General features: G+C 68.6%; 2 protein-coding genes across 6 annotated transcripts; both read left to right on the plus strand.

Annotated features, from left to right (window-relative positions):
* The first annotated feature begins 327 nt into the window (after positions 1-327).
* Positions 328-11,699, plus strand: CRYBA2 (crystallin beta A2). 5 transcript variants are annotated; one of them, XM_083841591.1, is made up of 6 exons: positions 328-5,619; positions 8,792-8,849; positions 9,327-9,497; positions 9,664-9,805; positions 10,828-10,970; positions 11,201-11,699. In XM_083841591.1, exons 3-6 carry the CDS (start codon positions 9,340-9,342, stop codon positions 11,346-11,348), a joined length of 591 nt encoding a protein of 196 aa, XP_083697717.1. In that variant the 5' UTR covers positions 328-5,619; positions 8,792-8,849; positions 9,327-9,339; the 3' UTR covers positions 11,349-11,699. The 5 variants fall into 5 exon arrangements, with proteins under 5 accessions (XP_083697717.1, XP_083697720.1, XP_083697718.1 ...); XM_083841594.1 differs by having other exon boundaries at positions 328-1,781; XM_083841592.1 differs by lacking the exon at positions 8,792-8,849 and having other exon boundaries at positions 328-5,658.
* A 3,572-nt stretch (positions 11,700-15,271) lies between these two features.
* FEV (FEV transcription factor, ETS family member) lies at positions 15,272-20,677 on the plus strand. The gene is made up of 3 exons (XM_083840614.1): positions 15,272-15,442; positions 16,359-16,433; positions 18,500-20,677. Exons 1-3 carry the CDS (start codon positions 15,391-15,393, stop codon positions 19,009-19,011), a joined length of 639 nt encoding a protein of 212 aa, XP_083696740.1. The 5' UTR covers positions 15,272-15,390; the 3' UTR covers positions 19,012-20,677.
* The last annotated feature ends 800 nt before the right edge of the window (positions 20,678-21,477 follow it).

The following is a 21,477-nucleotide window of genomic DNA, read 5'->3' on the forward strand; positions in this document are numbered from 1 at the left end:
GGTGGGCACCAGGGGGTCCTCGCCGTCAGCCAGGCTGCAGGGGGGAGGCGGCGGCTTTGCTTTCCTGCCCCAGGACCTCGCTGCTCCCTCACCTTTCGGCAGCCCAAAGTGCAGCAAAGAGCAGCTCCCAGGCGGGGCACCCCGCACCTGCCTCCCCCGGCCCCCCTGCTCCGCCGGCCTGCTCTCCCCTCACCCCTGGCTGCAAAGTGAGCCGGGCAGGTGGGTGGAAAAGTGACAGCTGGTGTTGTTCCAGTGCAGGTTAATGAATGTCTCCTCCTCTCCCTCCCCCCCACCTCCTCCTCCTCCCCACCGCCCGCCCCAGCACCCAGGCTCCTGGCTCCTATCAGCCCATCAGGCTCCCATTAACAAAGGCAGCCCTGGAGAGTTTGCATAGAGACCTGCTCTGCCTCTAATCTAGGTGGGCTAATCGCCTCCCTTGCCCAGCCTGCCTTCCCTGGGTCAATATTTGCTCTGAGCAAACACAGAGCCGTGACAGGTGTGCTGGGGAGAAGGCTCGCGGCGGGCAGCCCAGCCCTCTCGCCTGTCTCTGCTCAGCCACATCTCTCCGGCCCCCCGACCGCCGGCCAGCCAGCGCTATTTTTATCAGGGCTATAAAAGCCCCATCCAGCCGGCGTCACCCTCATTTTCTGCTCGTGAGCCGGAGGGGGAAGGCGAAGCCGCTCACCTGCGAGCTGCCAGCGTGTCACCGGAGCCAGGTGAGGTGCTGCAGCCCGGCACGCCTGGGCCGGGGTCCTGCCCGCCCGGCCGGGGGCAGGGAGCTGGGCACGGGGGTCCCACTGGGGACGCCCCGGGGGCGAGCTCCGGGAGCCCAGAGGAACCCCCCGGCGGGAAGGGGACGGGCTCAGGGGATGCCGTCCCGGCTGTCCCCTTCCCTTAACTTGCCTCTTCTCTCTCACCTGTATTTTCCATTCCGTTCTGTTCCCCTCCTCCATTTACTTTCCTCTATTCTTTCTTCCTTCTTTCCGTCTTCTTTTTTTTTTTTTTTCCACGGTCCCTCCCCACCCCGCGGTGCCAGTTTAACCCGCCCCTGCTCTGTTTGGCTTTCCCAGGCAGCAGGTGTCGAGCATCCAACCTTCCGGACTTTACCCCGCCGGAGCTGGCTCGGGGCAGCGGCTGCGGCGAGGACATCGGCACCCGGATGGGGATGCGGGACGGGGAAGGGGCTCCCGGCAGCACCCCCACCCCGCACGGTCCGAGCCCGGAGCGACTTCTGCACTTGCCTGGCGTCGAGCCCCACGTGCAAGACCTGACCTGAACGTTTTGTTCGTTCGGCTCGCGTTAGGCAGGTCCAGCCCGTCTGCAAGCACCCGTGCCGTGCCGGGGCGGCACGTCCCCTGCGCCACGCGGCTCGCAGCCCACGCGGAGCGTGCACACCCGTGCGGGACGCGCAGGCTGGTTTGCAGCGGGTGCGACCCCGTGAGCATACAGCCCGTGGGGCACGCACGCAGCCTTCACCCACACGCACGGGCGCAGGGTGGCACGGGCGCGAAGCTCTCAGCAGGCAGTGCCCGCAGAAGACACTGTGCGTGCAACACGTGCGAACGCCACGGGACGCGCACGCAGGACACGGGACCCGCGTGCCGTTTGCACACGTGGCGGCGGTGACACTCGACACTGCAGGCAGTGAGACGGGGGACACACGCTAGGTGTGCCCAGGGCACGAGAGGAAAGCCACCCACCCGTGACACGCTAGGCACACGCGTCCCGCCTGCCGGCAGCAGCCTGGCCGTGTGCCCGCCAGCAGCGGGGCGCAGCTCCAGGTAGGTCTCAACGGTCTGCTGGCACCGAGGGAGCCACAGGGGAGGGAGAGCAAGAGCAGGGCAGAGGACTGGGGGGGGGGTCGCATCCTTTCCCTGCCTGTGCGCTGGGCTGCCCGGGCCAGGCACGTGGTCCTGCTGCTGCCCACGCTGCTACGGAAGGGTCTGGGGGGGATGTGGCAAGCTGCGGGGGGCTCCTCCAGGACAGCCCGCTCAGTGCCTACCCCATGCTCAAAGCACGCTGTAGGGCTTGACCTGGACTTCTGCTTCCCTCCCTGGCCAGCACAGAGCCCAGGGCTGCTCCTTGCCCTGTGGAGCTAGTGGGGAGTCCCGGAGAGCTGGGACAGCGACGGATCAGCCCAGGATGCGCACTGTGCCTCTGTGCCTGGCCATGCCTGGCTCTCTGCGTTTTTCCTGAGAGCCCTGAGCAGCTCCTGCCCTGCCCTCCGGGTGCTGCTCCCAGGCACTCCCCGCAGGCGCTCGTGCTTCTTTTTTGGCGTAGGACCCAGCTGTGCTCAGGGATGCTCTGAGCCTACCGGTGGGTCCTGAGCCCTGCCTGCAGCATCGGCGAACGCCACGAAGGCTGAGCCTTGTGTGCTGTGGGACGAGGCGATTCCTGCTGCTTTCCCCCATCCCCACCCGGTCCCTGCATGGGATGAGGCTCAGCAGCCCCTGCCCCAGAGCAGGACAGCCCCGCTCCATCCTGGGGTGCCTCTGCAAGGGATGGAGATCAGGCACGTCGCTGAGCAGATGCTTGGAACATCTCCAGCAGGTGGTGGGGAAAAGCATCAAAAGCACGGGGCGAGGAGCCCCCCCCTGTCTCTCGGTAGCCAAACGCCCATCCCAGCCCGGGGACAGCCAGCACGCGGCGTGCTGACACTGCCCAGAGGCTGCCCATCACGGCCCTGCGGCCACGGGCTGCTCCGGGCCGCGTCTCTGGGCTCTGTCTCCTGCCACCAGGCCTGGCAAAGTTGAAAAGCTGAGAAAGCACAACACACGCCCCGGTACGCACAAACCCCTGCAGCTGCCCCCAGGATCAAACAGAGCACGATTAGCAGCGCTGAGCAAAGCCAGACCCTGCCGCCCGCGCTGCTCCAGCTGCCGCACATGCGTCCCTGCGGGGGCACAGCCCGGCACAGACGCTATCTGCTGCAGCGGGGCACGGGAGGTGCTGCCCCGCCGCCTCGCCCGCCCTCGGTGACTCTGGGCTCTGTGGGGCTGCGTGGTGCCCTAGCACAGCCCGAGTCCGTTAGAGACCACACGGGGCACCCTGTGGCTAGTCCAGGTGCCCCAAAAAAAGCCTCTTTGGCTTTTCAGGGTATCCTGGTAGCGGCTGGAGCCAGACCCAGTGTCCCAGTAGGAAATGGGGACACCCTGCAAGCACCAGCACCACAAATTGCCCCCAGCTCCCCTTCCTCACGCACCATCCCCAGCTCCCGTGCCAGAGCCGGTGGCAGCGGTGCCAAGGCTGTGCCATGCTGGCAGGTGACAAGGCGCAGGGGATGTGGTGACACCACGCACTGTTCCCCCCACCACCCCCAACAGCCCAAAAATGGCCATTTGCATCCCACTGGGCTCCCGGGGCCCCGGGCTGGGGATTTGCATGGTGCGGGAGGATTTGCATAGGGAGAGCAGGGCGCGGGAGGAGCGCTGAGGAGGCACGCGTGCCCCAGCGTGCATTTGCATAGAGGTGTGTTTGCATGCAGGTGCGTGTGCATGTGCGTGTGTGTGCGTGTTTGCATACAGCTGCGAGTGTGTGCACGGCTCTGTGCGTGTGTGCGCCCTCGCTGGGCGAACCGCGTGGAGCTGGCGATGCCCTCGCCGTGCTCGCTGCTCCGTGTGCCGGTGCGTGTGCGTCGTGTGCAGGGCTGGGTGTGCGTGCGAGGAGAGGTGTGCGCTCTTCCTGGTGAGCTGCGTGTCCTGCCCAGCCCGGATGTTTTGTGCCATCCCAGGATGTGGTAAAGGCAGCCGGCTGCCCTCTGCACCCCAGTGCCACACGGAGGGGGACAACCCAGGGACCTGCCACTGCACCCAGTGCCACCGGGGATGTGTGGGGACAAGCACAAAGGGAACCAGGGGCTGACCCCCCCCAACAGCCCACCTCTCCCCAGCCTGTTCACCATGGCTGTGCCATGCCTGGCGGAGATGCTGGGGTGAGCAGGGGCTCCCTGCCCCAGCAAGGTCACCACGTCCCTGTGCTGGCACCACTGTGGGTACCCAGCCAGCTTGCAAGGTCTAGGCTAAGGAGACTAAAGCTGCTTGTGTCCCCAGGGCTGGGCTAATCTGGAAGGTGGGGGTGTTGCTGAGCACCCCTGGTTCTCCCCAGCCTGTTCCTGGGCAAGGCAGGGACCGGGGCACGGAGCAGCAGGGACTGTCCCCGCTGGGGTTCTGCGCTCCCCATGGCAGGGCTGTAGCCTCAGATACCTTCCCCAGGCACTGGGGCTGTCCCACACATCCCCTCCACCACTCGCCTCCGTGGAGCCCAGCTGGGACAAACCCCTGGCTATTTGGCAGGTGGGGTGGAGGGGACAGCTGGGTCCCAGGCACGGATCTGCCCCCAGCCTGCTCCTGGCCGTGGGGAGCATCAGACACAGGGTGGCACCAGCCTGGCATCCTCCCCCCTGCACCCACAGGTCACCGGGACCCCAGGAAAGGGCTGCGAACCCCTATGAGCAAACGGGTTAAGGACTGAAGGTGCAGGGCAGGCAGCCTTCCTGGGGACGAGGTGCTGAGCGGCGTGCTGGGGCTCCTGTCCCAGCTGTTGTGCCGTGCCGGGGAGCCCCAAGGCAGGATGTTCTGTCCTCGCCGCGGCGCCTGGCTCGGCCCCCGCCTGCGCTGCCTCCTAATAGCTGCTGGAGGAGGGGAGCCGCGGCTGCCAGGCTCTCATCCCGCTGCCTGGATGAACGTCAGCCTGGCTTGGGGCAAAAGAAACAACAACAACAACAAAAAGCTGACAGCTTTGCTGGTGCCCTGCCTCCTTCCTGCAGCTCTCTAGGGCACCCTCTGTTCGTTCAGTGGGTGTAAATCCAGGAGTGAGCCTCGCCCCCTCCTCCCCGGCAGTCCCCAGCCCATCACTGCAGCACGGCCAGCTCCGGAGGTGCTGCACGGCTTTTTGGGGGACACCCTGGCTGTCCCCAGACACCTGCAGCTCAGGAGAGCGGACGAGCACAAGGTCGGGCAGGACCTTGGCCAGGCACGGGCTGACCTGGCAACCCCTGGGTCTGAGGGAGATGGGAAGGAGGAAAACCTAAAGACAACTCAAATAAACCCAAATCCTTGCAGCTGGCACCCCCACAACAACCCCCTGGTGCTGTAGGGGAAGCTGGGACGTGGGATCCATGCTTACCCCATGGAGCCCCTCCAAACACGATGTGATGCACCTGCAGGTGGGGCTGGGGGCAGGCTGGATGTGCTCCCTCGGAGCATCCTGCCCCGGCCCTCTGGGCCGGGCTGGGTGCTGGGAAGGGGACCAGCACCTCCCTCCGGGACGCTGTGGGTATGGGGTGCCCTGGGGGGGACAGGCTGGGGACCTTTGGGGTAACAGGCAGGAGGCTGGCACCAGCGGGCTCCGTTTCAGGTCAGAATCAGGATCCCAGGGCCAGCCACCAGTTCCTCTGCCCTGGTGCCCGGCAGGGTGGGATGGGCGTGAGGGGACCCCTGGGGCTGCGAGGGACCCGTCACCGGGGCCCCTTTTGGAGCAGCCCGGCCGGATTTTGAAACGCTGTCAGCCCCGCATCGGGGCCGGGCTGGCCCGGGGACACAGCACTTGCCACCTGCTCACAGGCAGGCTGTAATCCACGGGCAGGAGGTGAGCAGCTGGCTGAGCCTCCCTGACCTTCAGGTGGGATTAATCCCCATGGGAACAGCGGGGAGCAGGCAGGTGAGGCCACGGCTCCCTGCGGCAGCGTGGGGACCCGGCAAGGCTGGCGGGGCTGCCGGGGGACCGAGCGTCCCCGCAGCGATGGGGACAGCCTGCCCCCAAACTCAGGCACGGCATGTCCTGGATGAGGGGCTGAGCGCGGCCCCCAGGAGCACAGCGGAGGAGCTCCACACCCCTGGGGGTGGCCGCTGGGGACAGCGGGTGGCCAGCTCCGGAGCGCGACGGGGCCGGGCGCAGCGATGCCCAGGGGACCCCCGTACCCCAGGGGCTCGTGGTGTGCGTGCGTGCTGCGTGTGGGAGCTAATCCCGGGCACATCTGCCGGGCTGTTTGCAGTCCCGGGGAGTTTCCGGCTGCGGGGACGGGTGTGCAGGGAACACGTGCGTGCGGGGCGGCCGGCGTGTGCCGGGGCTCCTGCTGCACCCGGGTGGGCGCCTGCAGCCGCCAGGTGGGTGCCTGCACTCGTGCGCCCTCGGCCAGCCAGCACGGAGAGGGGACGAGCGGCACCGGGGTGCAGCAAGCCTCGGCTGTGGGGTTTGGGTGCCTTTGGGCTTGTACGGACCCCGCTGGGGATTTATGCATCCTCGTGTGGCCGTGTTCAGAGCAGCCCCAGAGGGGAGGTGCCCGGGGAGGGTTACCTGCGTCCCTGCTGAGGAGGGGGATTTCCCCCGGCCTCGCTTCTCTGGGGGAAAAAAGGAAGGAAAAGGGAGCAGCGGGGCTGGGTAAGGGGAACGACGCGCTGCCCCTGGTCTAATCAGCCAGACCCTGCAAATAAAAGCCACCTGTTTCAGGCCTGGCAGCAGGAAGCCAGCCCCAGAACAAACAGAGCACCAGGCAACTGGGAAAAAGGCAAACAGGGGCCGGCACCGGCTCCATCTGCTCCCTCCCGGCCCTGGCCCTGAATCTCCAGCCCCTGGGGGCAACAGCGCAGCCCCGAGTGGGACTGGGGCAAAGCAAGGGGACACCGGGGGGACTCCGGGGGCGGCTGTCCCGGTCACCAGCCCAGATGCTCACAGCGACGGTGGGAAGGGCGGCGTGCTGCCACGAGCCCCAGCAGTGCCCCAGACGTGGCAGCAGCACCGGGATGCCCGGGCAGAGCCACGTCCCCTCCTGTGGGGCTGTGCCCGCAGGGCTGGGGACCGCAGCGGGGGAGCGACCCCATCCCGGGGCTGGCAGAGAGAAACCCGATCTGTTTTGCTGCTGCAGGGAACAGGCTGAGCCGGGAGGGACGCGGGGCCCTTATTAAATTAGCCTATGCAGCAGGCCCTGGGCGAGCAGCTGCCCTCGAGCAGGCTCGCTGCCTGCCCCCCCCCCCCCAGCCCCTGTCCCCCTCCTGCAGGGGGTCCTGGGGGCTGGCAGGTGACCGAGCCGCCACGTGGGGATGCTGGATGGGGATGGGGATCACCCAGCACCACCGGGGGTGCTCGGGGGGGGGGCAGGCTGTGTCAGCACCCTGGGGTGCACGGGGAGCCCCCCGCCAGCTGCGCCCTTCTGTGGGTGCCTGGTGTGCCGGGGGGGGGGTGCGAGGCACGTCCCGGCGAGTGGGACAGGGCAGAGAAGCAAGGATGGGGCACGGCCTGCAGCTGGGGGTGGCTTTCTCCCCTGTGCCCCCCACTTCCCCAGATGCTTTTGCCTAAAGGTCTGTACGGGGCTGCCTGTTAGGGCTGCCTCTATGCCCGCATGGCACAGCACCAGCGCCCTACAGATCCTGCAGCACCATATCCAGCATCCCACGTGCTCCATAGCACAGCCTGCATCCCAAATATCCCACAAAACCCGTTGCAGGGGCAGGGACTCCACCACGTACCTCACAGCGCCCCCCCATCCCGTAACCTCAGGCTGTCCCCACACCCCATAGCACCCCGCACTGCCCCACACCTCTGCTCTGCATCCTGACCCGTCTTCCCCCAAGCGACGGGGCTGCCCAAATCCATCCCACAAGAGGAGCCACTGTGCACACCTCTTAGTGATGGGGACAAATGGGGACACGCAGGGGGGGCAGAGGGGGGACAGGGTGGAGGGGAGGTGGACGGGGGGGGGGCGTGGGGGAGCCGGATGGATCCGTGCCCTCCCCAGCCCCATGGGGATGGGGTTGGGGTTTGGGATGAGGAATCGCTGCACCCCAGGGTCTGCTGCCCCCGGGCACCCCCTGCCCTCCCCGGGGAGCATCCCCATCCTTCCCCCACCCTCTGCTCCTTCAGCAACTCCCACCCAGGGTGCTGCAAGCGGAGGGGGTGTCGTGTGTGTCCCCCCCCACCCCCGCCACCTCCCGTCCCTCCGCTGGATCCAGCTCCAACCGCTGCCGGGCTGCACCCTCTGCTGGGACCTGGAGGCATCGGCACAGGCGGCAGGGCTGGGGACAGGAGGCAGCTGCAGGGGACAGCCGGGCTCCCCTGGGGGGGACACGGGGGGGGGCTCGCTGCGGGGAAAGAGGTGCTGCCGGTGCCTGGGGGGGACGGGGACACGAAGGTGACCGGGGGTCCTGGTCCCTGCTGTCACCCCTCGGTCCCCGGTCCTTGCTGAGCAGGGGACAGAGCCGCCAGGCGCAGCTGTGCGGGGACACTGCGAGAAGCGCTGCCACCGGGACCCCCGTTTTGTCCTCATCCAGCCCTGGTGGGGCTGGGGATGTCCCCGTGGCACCCCTGTCCCGGCTCTGGTCCCCTCCTGCTGTGTGCCAGCCCCTGCCTGGCTGGGAGGCGCGGGGACATGGGCACGGGGACGTGGGCAGGCAGTGGGGTGCACCAGCACCCGTATGGGGGTGGGGGCCGCAAACCTCCCCGAGCCCACCCCGGCCAAGCCCTGGCAGTGCCACGTCCTCGTCCCGCTGGCACCGGAGCCCTGGGAAAGGCAGCAGCCCCTAATCCCCGTGCCGAGCGGGGACATTGTCCGGGGGCAGAAAGGAAAGCGGTGCGTCAGGCCCTCGGCCCATTGTGCCCTGAGCCCCTGCGCAAACACAGCCCAGCACTTGCATTGTCAGCTCCTGGGGGGGGGGGGGGGGCACGGGGGGGGCCGCTCTCGCCACGCTGCCTGAGTGGAATGGACAGCGGCAGCCCGGCCGGGTGGGTGCCCCGGCACCCCCCCCCCCGCTGACACAGCGCCTGCCCCCCCACCGCCACCCCCATTTCGCCTATATAGGGCCCGGGGAAAAGCCGGCCCCGGCACCGCCACCTTCGCCTCTGTGCCCTGCGACCAAGTAAGTACCAGGCTGTGACCCCCCCCCCCAGCCCCCCCAAACGCACAGCCGCTGCCACGCCGCACTTGTGTGTGTCCCCCCCCCTCCACGAAGCCCCCCACCCTGTGTGCACCCCAGGGAACGGGCAGGGTGCGCGGTGCTGTGCTCCGTGCACGGGTAGCGGGGGGGGGTCAGCCTTGTGAGAGGTGCTCTGCTTTGGGGTGGGCTGTGTCTTGGGGGGGGGGGTCACGGCCTCAGCCCGCTGGGTTCGGTGAGCAGGGTGACGGCACCCAGGTCACTCATCGCAGGGGGCTTGGGAGCAGAGAAATGATGGCAGCCCTGGGCACCGGGCGTATCACACGGAGAGACGGGGTGCTGCGAGTGCAGCGGGGGGGAAGGGGGCCGGGGGTGTCCCCCCCAACCAGCCTGGGAGGGCGAGGGGACAGCGGCCCGGGATGGGGACCCCCTGCCCGGGTGACGCCTGGGCTCTGCCCGCAGCCGAGCTCCCCGCATGACCAGCGAAGCCATGGACACCCTGGGGCAGCACAAGATCACGGTGTGGGAGGAGGAGAGCTTCCAGGGCAAGCGCTGCGAGTTCCTCATGGAGTGCCCCAGCATCATGGAGCGCGGCTTCCGCAAGATCCGCTCCATCAAGGTGGAGTCGGGCCCGTAAGTGCCCCCCTCCCCCCCCGGCACCCTCCCCGCCACCCCTCGGTGCGCCACGCTGCCGGGGGGGGGGGGGGGAGCGCAGCCTCCCTCCCTTGCGCCGTGCCTCGGTTTCCCCATCTGCCAAGCAGGGCTGCGTCCCTGAGCGCCGCCCTCCTCTCCCCTCCAGCTGGGTGGGCTTCGAGTACCCCGAGTACCAGGGCCAGCAGTTCATCCTGGAGAAGGGCGACTACCCCCGGTGGGAGGCCTGGAGCGGGAACAGCGGCTACCGCACCGAGCACCTCCTCTCCTTCCGGCCCGTCAAGTGTGCCGTGAGTGACGGGGGTCCCGGCGGGGCTGGGACCGGGGGGCGGCGGGGACAGAAAGTGGACGTGGGACAGACGGATGGACGTGGGGACGTGGGATGGAGGGGCGGCTGTGCCCACCGGCTCCCTGCGAGCATCCTGAGATGCGCTTCAGGTCCAAAACGCAGCCCCGAACACCGTCCCAACTCCTGCTCTGCGCATCGGGGAGCCACCTCCCAGGATGGGGTCCCCATATCTCACGTCCCCCTCTCCCCCCACCCCAGACCTGGCTTCCCGGGGCCGGGGGGAGCAGAGGGGTGCTGAGGAGATGTTTGGGGTGCATCCTCCTCCCTGCTGGGGTACCCGAGCCGCGCCGCGCAGACTCAGCCCCTATCGCTCCATCTGCAGCGATGCGGGTGCCTGCGATGCCGGCATGTCTGCGCCTTGGCGCGGGGCGTCCCCCCCCCCCAACTTTTAATAATCACCAGGCAGATATGCTCGGGCTTTAATAAAGGGGCCGCGATAAGATCGCTCCTTGCTGGCAGGACTGCTCCCTGGTGCAGATGGATGCGCATGGGGGCTGGGCACACGGGGGGGGGGGGGACAGGAGGGGGGGACAGTGCCGCATCGCTCAGTGTCCCAGCCGTTAACTCCTGGGTGCCCAGCGCCCATCCAAACCCTACTGAGCTGGGGGGGGGGGGGGCTCTTTCAGCAGCCTGCCTTGCCCTGCAGCCTTGGGGAGTGGGAGGATGCTGGGGGCAGGAGCCCGTGTGGGTGCAGATGATGTGGCTGCTGTCACCAAAGCTCGGTCCCCGTCCCCCCCCCAGAGCTATGCCTGGGGGCCCACAGGGACACAAGGGCAGCATCCTCCTGGCAGCCCTGGGGTGTCCTGGCGAGGCTGAAGCCCCCCCCCACCCCCCCGTGGGCTCACAGCCTTGCACCAAAGCCGGACACGGTCCCAAGGTGTGCCCTGGCACAAATACCCCCGCGCCACGTCCCCCAGCCGTGCCCCAGCTGCCCCACTGACCCCGGCCCCGCTCGCTCCGCAGAACCACAACGACAGCAAAGCCATCCTGTACGAGGCGGAGAACTTCCAGGGGCACAAGTTTGAGCTGAGCGACGACTACCCCTCGCTGCAGGCCATGGGCTGGGGCAACAAGGAGGTGGCATCCATCAAAGTGAACGCTGGAGCGTGAGTCCTGCTGGCGGGGGGGAGAGAGGGGGGGTGCAGAGAGAGGGGTGTCGGGGAGCGCAGCCCCACGGATGGGGGACCCCAAAATGAGGGGGACTCTGCCTGCTCCCCTTCCCTCGGAAAGCCATGCCGTGGGGGTGTCCCTGTGCTCCCCGTCCCCACCATGGGGCCGAGAGGATGGGAAGGGGGAACGTGGTGCGGGGGGCTCTGAGCCGGGGGTGTCCCCGCAGGTGGGTGGCGTACCAGTACCCAGGCTACCGGGGCTACCAGTACGTGCTGGAGCGGGACAGGCAGAACGGCGAGTACAAGAAGTACAACGAATACAGCAGCCAGGCCCACACCAACCAGATCCAGTCCATCCGCCGCATCCAGCACTGAGCAGGGGCAGGGCGCGCGCCCCCCGCGGCCCCCCGGGCTGCCGTGCCATAGACCTGTACCTGGTAGCGAATAAAGGCATTTGTCAAAAAAAAAAAAACAACAACGCGACGGGTGTTCCTGCCTCTGCTCTGCTCCTCGGGGGCTGTGGGACCCCCCCCCCCGTGGGGCAGGAGGCAGGGTGCCTGCCCCAGCCCTGCCGCCCTCCGGCACCATCCCGGCCTGGATGCAGTTTCCCGTTCCCCTGCCAGGACCGGGCCCGTGGCCACCTCTGCCCCCCACCTGGGTCCCCTGGTCCCCATGCACGGGGGGCGGAGGGGGTACAGAACGGCTCCTACCCCTCTGATGCTCTGGCTGGGGAGATGGGGGCATATTGGCCTTACTGGAACTGGGGAGGGGGGGACCTGGGGGGGGGGGGTCATGCTGCTCCCAGGCTCTGTGCCGGGGAAGGTGACTGCCACAAAGCCTCTGAGCACGAGGTCCCCGGTGTGGGAGAGGGGTCCCCGCCCCTTGGGCATGGGGAAGAAGGGGAGCACGGGGCTGGTCTGGGTGAGGGGGGGCTGGGACAGATGGGGCGCCCCAGTCGGGGCAGCGCTGGGGGGCGCTGGCTTACGGAGGGGGCGTACTGGGGGGTGCTGGGGGCACTGGTCAGCAGGAGAGGGAGCAGGAGGGGGTGCAGGGCAGTGTCCTGTTCAAGGTGGCAAAACCCAGGGCTAAGGTTTTGATTCCAGGGCAGGAGGACCTGGGGGCAGGCGAGGGGGCTCAGCTCGCTGCTGCCAGCACCCCCAGAGGCCGGTTCCCCCGTGCCCCCCCCACCCCCAGCCCGGCCACGCCAGCACATCCGTGCCAGCATCCGGCTCCGGCTCCGCCTGGGCACACCGGGAGCCCCACCCAGCCTCCTCCTCCTGCACCCTTTCCCAGCCTCCCCATCCTCTTCCATCTCGCTGCAGCACCCCCAGCTCTCCCGGGGCGCGCACCTCCCCTCGGCACCCCGAGGTGCTCCCCGCACCGGGGGGCGTCGCCTGTAAAGCCACAGGAAAGCAGAATCGCTGGGTGCTTGGGTGCCCGGCTGCCCGCACGGGTGGCCTCGGGGCTGCACCCAGCAGGACGTGGGGCTGGGGAGGGTCTGGGACAGGCTGGGGGGGGGTCTCGGCCCCCCCGATATCAGTGCGTGCACACCCCTGCACCCTGGGCTGCGCGTGTGCACGTGCACAAGTGCGCGCGTTGCACGCAGGAGCTCGCACGCCGCTGTGTGCGTGCACGCCCCATGCTTCCACGCTCCCCTTGCACCCCCGTGCGACCCGTGCAAAGGTCCCGGCACCCCCCGCATCCTCCCAGGGCCGTGCTGTGGGGCTGCGTGGCCGCCGCCGAGCCTTTCCCAGCCCTCCCCTGTCCCCACCCCGCCACGGCCCCACGCAGCCCGGCCTCTCCCCCTGCACAAACACATTCCTGCACACCGGCCGGGCCGCGGCCAGCCCAAGGCCACGTCAGCTCGGCGCTCTGCTCCACGCCGCCGGCACGCAGGTGAAGCTGTCCCGGGCTCTGACCCGCAGGGCTGCAACGGGGGAAGTTCTGGGGGGTAGTCACAGGGAAACGTGGGGGCTGCTCTGCCCTGTCCTGAGGGGGTGAGAGAGCTGGGTGGGGGGTCGGGGGGGCAAACCGCCCGGTTGCAGCTGTGGGTACGTGCTGCTTTCTGCCGGCCTGGTGCTCCAGGGGTCGGGGCCCCATGCCCAGGAACCCCACTGACCTGAGCCCTCCTCTCCCCCAGTACCTGAGCCCCCATCCCCTCCCTGCCCCACGGACCTGGGCCCCTTCCCTGGGTTTTCTCATGCGCCCTGCCCTCCCCATCCCACGGGTCTGCCCCGGCTTCCCCACGAACCTGGGACAACGCCTCTTGGGTCCCCCAGGTTCCCCCCTCCCTGCTTTTCCCATCCTTCCCCATCCCCTGGGTCCCCACCCTCCTTGCCCCTCGGCCCCCAGGCCACCCCCAGCCCCCAGCCCCATCACACCCCAGGTCTCCTGCAGCCCCCACTCTCAGGGCTCCCCATCTCTCGTGCCCCCGGTCCCCCCCCCCCCCATTTCCAGCTCCCACAGCCCTCCCACTGCCCCGCGGTCCCCAGCGCGTTCCCTCTGTCATGCAGGTTCCCTGGAGCAGGATCCCCACCACCGGGGCCAGCTCCCGAGGCTGTTAGAGGAGAGGGGTGGTGGCTGTGCCCCCCCCCCGTCCCCACCCCACCCCGCTGTGTCCGGGGCTTGTTTTCCGTTGCCTGCGGTTTGTTGCAGTGACTCAGGCAGCGAAAGCAAGTCTGGGAGGCTGCGGAGAGGCTGCACGGTGGGGGGGGGGCGGTTTGGGGGGGCTGGAGACCATCCTTAAGGGCTGGGGGAAACGTGGTGGGGGCGCACGGCGGGGAGCGCTCAGCTCTCCCCACCAGCACCTGCTGCCTGTCCCTGATGGAGATGGGCGGTGAGGGTGGAGGGCGGGGGGGCTGGCTGAGCACCCAAGGGAACCCCGCTTTCAGCCCATTTCCCAAGGGGACAGGGGGAGCCCCCAGCCCCCAGCCGTGGGACTTCCCAGCCTGGCGCCCCCCCCGCGCTGCCTCCCGTGGGCTGGCGACGCAGGGCACGCGTGGGCTGCGGGATGAATAACAACCGCGGGCCCGGCACGAGCGCGTCCCGGTTCCCACTGGATTCACGCCTCACGAGGAACATCTTGAAGGAATTCTGCTGAGCCTGGAGCGAGAGCTTTAATGGACGTCAGCGCAACACCGCAGGAGGCTTCGCGGGCTGACGAGCGGCTCACTTGGTACGGCGCCGAGCTCCTGCTGTGCTCGGGGCAGGACGGCCACCCGCACCCTCAGGGTCAGGCTGGCGGGGAAGCTGCAGCGCCCAGCTCCTCCCTCGGTGCCCCTGGGGGCTGCCCACCCCCCGGGCAGAGCAGGGCTGGCCGGGAATGCTGCTGCCCGCTGCTGTCACACTGGGCCGCGCGGTGACGGAGCAGGGTGCAGTCCTGGCCGTGGGGACGGAGCTGGCGCTCGGAGGTGGCACCTGTGGCCAGGGGTGTCCTTTGGGAGCCGAGACTGCCCCAGCCCCTTTCCCCATTGCGAGTTTCTCCCCGAGTCACCCTCCTGTCTTCACACCGCTTGCAGAGGCTGGAGGCACCCGAAACACCTCTGTCCCAGCCCCAAACCGGGCAGCGCACGGCCAGCGGGTGCTGGCGTCTTCCGGAGCCGGCAGAGCCGCCCACAAAGCCCGATGCAGACGAGGCCGTGCGCGTTTGGGATGGTGTGTGGGGCCACCCAGCTTGCGCAGACCCTAACAGAGAGCGGTCAGAGGTCGGGACAGGGCTGAGGACCCCAGGATGCACCAAGAGGGCAGGGAGGGGACAGAGATGAGCTGTGCCCCGGTGCCGTGAGTGGCTGGCGCCGCACCGTACCCTCCCCAGGGCTCCGGGAGCTGCAAGGGGACGCAGCACGGGGACGCGATGGGTGCCCGACTTCACCCCACCACGGCTGCAAGGGGACCCCAGCGCTGGGAAGCAGCAGCACAGGGGGGCACGGGGACGATGCTCGGCGGGGCGACGCGGAGGGCACGGGCGATGCGGGGACGGGGAGGACGGGGGGAGGCCAGGCCACGGCGGTCTCCAGGCAGTGTCCGAGCCCCGCTCGCAGCTGGGATGGCAGCGCCGTGTTTGCGAAGAGTTAAGGAGGCGGAAGAGGCAGGAAGCGGCCCGAGCCGCTCTCCATAGAAACCCGCGGCCGTGATTAAAGTCTGATGCGGGCCCGATAGTGGGCTGGGGGGGGGGGGGGGGCAGCGCCTGCTTTAATTACAGCGGAGGAAATTGCTGGAGCCGGGGCCCCGAGCCCCTGCGAGTTGCCTGGAAACTCCCCCCCCCCCTCCCGCCTCCCCCCGGCCCCTGCCCGTCCCCTGCCCGTCCCGCTGCCATTTATTCGCCATCAGCTGCTCCCTGATAAAGTGGAATAATAATAATAATAATAGGGGCAGGAATATTAAAACATGCAGCCCGCGGGCCGCCCCCACAGCTGCCATGAGACACGGCGCCGGAGCGGTGCCACTGCTGCTCAACATGTACCTGCCAGGTACGGGCGGACCCCCCCCCCCGCACCGCAGCGCACCCCGGCCCTCGCCCGCCCTGCCCCGCCGCGGCCCCGCGGCCCTTCCCCTGCCCCGGCCCCCTCCAGCGCCCACCCTGCCTTCCCCGCTCCCCCCCTTCCAGCCCCACACACGCCGTCCCTTCCTCCGTCCCCACCGCTGCTCTGGCAGCCCGTCCTCCTTCCCGTCCTTCATCCACCTGCCGTGTCCCCGTCCCTCCGTCCGTCCGTCCGTCCTCGTGTCCTTCCAAGCCATCCTGCCACCCACCTTTCATCCAGCCGCCCTTCTTCCCCCGTCCTTCCAGCCACCCCTCCACCCCACCCACCCATCCCTCCGTCCTTCTTTCTGTCCCCACCGCTGGCCGTCCCCTCCATCTGCCCACCGTCCCTTCCATCACTCCATCCCTTCCATCACGCCGTTCCCGCACCGCCCTACCCGTTGCCTGCTCATCCTTCCACCCTTCCACCTCCTTCTACCCTTCCCTCCGTCCCTCCATCCACACGTCCTCCTTTCCAGCCCTCCACCGCCCACCTCTCCTGCCTTCCACCCGCCTCTCCATCTACTTTTCTTTCCCTTTCCCCACCCGTCCGCTCCCCAGCGCCCTTCCCGACACTCGTCCCTCCGTCTCCCCGTCCACCTCTTCCCCCTGCCCCGCAGCTCTCTGCCTCTCTCCCTCCCGCCGCCCTACCCCAGCCCGCGGGATTTTCTATTCCTATTTAAAAGCTTCCCCGGCTCTGTCGGAAATCGGATTTCCTTTTTCCTGGACGCGTTTCCTGGCTTCGCCGTGGCGGCGGGGCAGGCAAGGGGGAGCGGCCGCCCGGGGGTGGGCGCCGGGGGGTCTCGGTCCCGCCTGGTCCCGGCCCCCCCCCCCCCCCACACACCCGCTCCCCTTTTGTCCCGCAGATCCAGTCGGAGAAACTTTGTTCAAAGACGGCAAGAGCCAGGCGTGGGGGTCCCTCAACCCAGGCGTGCAGAAAGGTAAGAGCCCGCCTGCCCCTTCCCCGCCCCGTGCCCCACCGGCTCCCCGGCAGCAGGGACCCCCGGGGCACACGGACCCACCCGTACCCCGTAGCCAGGCCACCTTCCTCTCCGTGTGCCCCGTCCAGCGGGGCTTCCAAAGCTCAGGCCAGGATGGTTGCAATCCAAAACCAGACGGGGAAGGAGCTGGGCCCCCTGACAGCCGTCCTGGTGCAGCAGAGGGGAGCGCCGCGCCCGGTGCTGCTGCAGCCTGCAGCCCGTGGAGCAGAGCACGGTGACCCCGGGTCCCCCCCCGGTGCTCCGGGAATATCTGATGGAGAGGGAGCTGCCGGCCAGCCCTGGAGCTGCGAGGGCTCATCTGGGCTTGGGAGAGCCGGTCCTGGGAGCAGGAGAAAGGGGGTACCGCCGGGGAGGGGGCTGCTGGGGCATGGGGTGGCCGGGAAGCGATGGATTCCCCCGGGAGCTGGAGCCTTGCCCTGGGAAAAGCCATCCGGGGACAGGAGGGAGCAGCCTGGGGAGCGCTGGGCGTGGGGTTACATGGGGCCAGCACCGGTTCACCTGCCTGGCGAGGGGATAGGGGCCAGGGCTTGCTCTGAGCAGGAAAAGGGGAGCCCTGGTTTAGGGGTGGGAGCAGGGCGAGGCTGGGGCTGGGGCTGGCCCTTTTGCCTCCGCATTGCGGACTCTGCCCAGCCACGCCGCGTGAGCAGGGCCTTTTAGGATCACTGCAGGTTTCCCCGGGGAGCCGCAGAGACAGGACTGAACCTCGCCACCCCACCCAGCCGCACCCCCAGCACGCGGTGGGCACACCACGGGGCGGGGGAGGGGAGAAACACCAAGCGGTGCAGGGATCGAAGGTGTGGGATGGCTCAGGGTGAAGGCACAGCCTTGGAAAATCCTGCATCGGGATGTCTGAGCGGGGTCTGGTGGCGTGAGGGTGGGTGGGGGGCGGCTGCTCCCTGCTTCTTCCAGAGGGAGAAGGGGGGGCATCGGGTGCCCGAGGTGGGTGCAAGCAAGTGGGAGAGGTGGCTCCGGGTGAAACCCAGGTGAGCCACGGGACTGCCTGCTGCACGGAGCACAAGCATTAGGTGAAATAGTGGCAGAAAGGCATAGGGGGGAGGACAAAATGCAAAGGCACCTCCTGTGTCACAGGAAGACCTTGTGCTGCAGCGGCCGGGGATGGGAGCTGGGACGTGCAGGGGTGCTACGGGGGGAATGGGGTCTGGGCTGCAGGGTAGGTGCAGGGCTGCCCTGCAGGGTGGCTGTCCCAGGCATGGGGCTGCTCGTTCCCCTAAGGCCCAGGGACCCTTTTCTCCCCTGGGCAGACCTGGTGCAGCCTGCCCGTGGGCATATCCGGGTGTGCCAATGTCCCGTGCACACCTGCATCCCGCCTGGCGCAGGGGCACCTTAGGCATCGAGGGTACTCGGTGCAGCCTGGAGGTGCGGTGTCCCCAGAGAGGACAGATCCCCTCTGGAAACAAGGGACATTGGTGCCCGATTCAACCCCACAGAGGGCCCTGTCTCACCCGGTCTCACCTTTCCCTGCACCTGCTGGGCAGCCAGGGCTTGGCTCGGAGCAGCATTGCTCCCTGGCATCAGCTCCCCCGGAGGGATCCGTGCCCCTGGAGATGTGCTGCGGCACCGGCCCCTTTGCAGGCAGAGGTGGAGGTGGGGGATGTGGGTGCTGTTGGGGTCTGGCTGCCGCTGGCATACCTCCTCCTGGGGCTGCAGACCAAAGAACCAGCCCAGAGCTGGATGGCAAAGCAAGCGGGCAGCTACTCGTCCTCGGTGGGGTGGGAATGAGGCGGGGGGGTGTGGGGACACAGCATCAGGCCCCGCTGCAGCTTCTTTTGCCCTCCGAGCCTCCAGAGCCCCAGGGGGGTCCTCTCCTCCCGCCTGGGGCACAGGATGCCACAGGGGTGCTGCGGAGGAGACACGACAATGCTAACACCCACATCCTGAGCGCAGGGAAAATGCACCCGGGGGCGGGAGGGGGCAGCGTGGCAGGGGGTGAAGGGGCACATCCCTCTCCCGTGCCCTGACGGGGAGCTTCGACCTCTCCGGGGCAGGCAGCGGGCAGATCCAGCTGTGGCAGTTCCTGCTGGAGCTGCTCTCGGACCGGGCCAACCTCAACTGCATCGCCTGGGAAGGCACCAACGGGGAGTTCAAGCTGATCGACCCCGACGAGGTGGCGCGGCGCTGGGGCGAGCGGAAGAGCAAGCCCAACATGAATTACGACAAGCTGAGCCGGGCGCTGCGCTACTACTACGACAAGAACATCATGACCAAGGTGCACGGCAAGCGCTACGCCTACAAGTTCGACTTCCACGGGCTGGCGCAGGTCTGCCAGCCGGCCGCCCCCGATCACGCCCTCTACAAATTCCAGGGCAACCTGGCCCCGCTGCCCTTCTCGGGCATCTCCAAACTCAACCTCATGACCTCCGGGGTGACGCCGGCCGGTTTCTCCTACTGGCCCGGCTCCAGCCCGTCCCTCTACCCCGGGCACGGCCTGCAGCCCTCCGCCCCGTTCAGCGCCATGGCAGCCTCCCACCTCAACAACATGAACAACCACTACCATTAGGGGCTCGGCCGCGCCAGGCGGTCCCCGTCCCGATCCTGGTCCCGTTCCGGGCGGTGTGGGGCTGGGGAGCTCGGCGGGGAGGGGTGCGGGGGGGGGGGTGGGATGCTGCTGCCCTGCTGGCGGCCGCCCCCGTTGGGGTTTGGAGAGAGGCGCGGGGTGGCCGCGGGGCAGTAGGGTTTCTTCTCTCTGGTGTGGGTGGTTGGAGGGCAGGAGGTGTCTGCGCTGAGGGTGAGGGGGGAGCCACGGTTGTGGGAACGCGCAGGGATGGCTAAAGAGGGGTGTGAACGGGAGGGAAAAGCGTGCGCCCTCCCCTCAGCGCCCCAACCCATGGCCCCCACTGGTGCTTAGCTCTGCCCCCAGCCCGTGCCCACCCTCCCCTCTCCCCACAGAGCCGCCTTGCCCGGGGGTGAGGGGCCCTCCCCGCAGCTCCTTGGCCCCCCACCCATCTCCAAGGAGCGAGGCTGGGTGGAGGTGGAGCAGGAGAAGGGACCCGAGCAGGGCCGGGAGCCCAGGGCACCGAGGGATGGGCTTGGAGCTCTCCCCCCCGGGGTCCCAGGAGGTGCCCCCCCCTCCAGAGCAGGACTTTGACCCAGTGGCTGGAGAAGAGCCGGGCGTGCCGGGCTCTGCCAGGCAGGGGAGGGATCTGGCTTCAATAAAACAGAGAGGTGCTGTGACTGTGTCTGCTCATGTGCGCAGGGGGCTGGAGCGGGGGACGCAGCCCGGCGCACCCCTCCTGTCCCCAGCCCCACTGCAGGGCAGGGACGGGGAGGATGCGGCCACCCTGCCTCGCTCTGCACCTCGTCTCTTTCCCCAGCATCACCTCCGGCTCTTACAGCCCCCTAAAGTTAGGGGGAACGCCTGGGCTCCTGGGACACCCCCCTGGGGCAGCTGCCTGCCCTGTTCCCGGGCTGGCGAGCTGGAGACAAAAAGGAGAGGCAGCCTGCCTGCTGGGACATCTGCCGCCTTGCCGCCACCCGGGGATCGGCCCTACAGGCAGGAGCCAGACCTCTCGTGGTCCGCAGAGCCCTGTGCGACCAGCTCGAGCAGTGCACCGTGCCCAGCATGGCCCGATCCTGCTGCGGGCACCCCAGGGATGTGCCAGGAGCACCCCGGGGTGCAGCGGGATGACCCTGCTGCGGTGGCCTCGGGGCAGCCACAAGGTGTCCCCCGGCCCCAGGCAGGGCCACCAAGCCCCGGGGTGCTCAGGGGGACAGCCCAGCCCGCAGCTGGGTCCTGGGGGAAGCATCCAGCCCATGGGGGAGGTGGCCAGCCCCCAGCCCTTCTCCCCGCCCCCCCCACCCCCAGATCAGGGCAGCCCCGGGGGTGGTGGCTCCGTGCTGACCCCTCTGCATCCCTCCGGTGTCCGGTCACACTCATAGCCCCGGTGGCATCTGCTCAGCTACATCCTCGCTGCCCTAATCAGCTTAAGGGAGGGGGATCTGATGGCAGTGTCTCCTCCAGGGAGGGCACAGGGGACTGATGCTGCCGGCACGGAGCCCACGCGTGGGACAGGAGGGAAGGGAGATGCAGGGGGTGCGGGGGTCCCTTCCTCTGGTGTCCCTGAGCCCCGCACAGGCTGGTCCCGAGGGCTGCGGGATGTGAAGAGGGGGAAAAGGAACAGCTACCCCCAAGCAAGACGCAAACAGCCTCCCCCCCCCCCCACCCTATTATTCTGGCCTCGCAAAGGCAAAATGGGAAGGGGGTGGGGGGGAGCTGGCCAGAGCTGGGCACCTCAGACCAGTGCAGGGGGCTGTGCCCCCAGCAGGGAGCCTGCTTCAGGGCTTAGGTAACAGCGTGACGCAGGGCAGGATGGGGATTAAGGGATGTGGGTCACTAGGAGCTCCCCCCCCCGCCACCACCATCCCGCTCCTGTCCCTCTGCCAGTGCCCGCGCCAGGGAAGCCCAGGTGAGCCCAGCTCCCTGCTCACTCCCGGCCCCAAAAGGTCCCTGCTGGATCGGAGCTGGGGGCACCACGGCGCACCCACAGGCTGATGCTGGGGGCTTGTTCAGCTCTGCTCCGTCCCCAAAAGCAGGGAGGTCCCCCGGCTCTGTCCCCAGACGCACCCGCCGGTGACGGCAGCCGGCAGGAAGGTGGGGGCACCCACGCAGGACCCAGCGATGCTCTGCCCGAGGATGCAGCCAGCATCACCATGGCAACTCGGGATGCTCCCACCGCACGCAGCCCCCTCCACATCACACTTATTGGGGGTGTGTGTGTGTGTGTGTGCAAAGCATCGCCCCCACCCCAGCGCCCCGGGCTGACCCTGCCCAGCGGCAGCGCTGCTCTCATCGCTCACCCAAACCGCCGGCTCGGAGCAGACTGCAGCAAAATCCTGCCAATGGGTGAGCGGGGCCGAGCCCGGCACGGCTCCGGTGGGCGGCAGGGACCGGCCCGGGGGTGCTTGGCCCTGGGGGGTGATGTGGGAGCATCGCCCTTGGCAGTGGGGGGGCATGTGGGGAGCACAG

The sequence above is a fragment of the Anser anser genome (genome assembly GCF_964211835.1).
Source record: "Anser anser genome assembly, chromosome: 6".
In the NCBI taxonomy this organism is placed as follows: Eukaryota; Metazoa; Chordata; class Aves; order Anseriformes; family Anatidae; genus Anser; species Anser anser.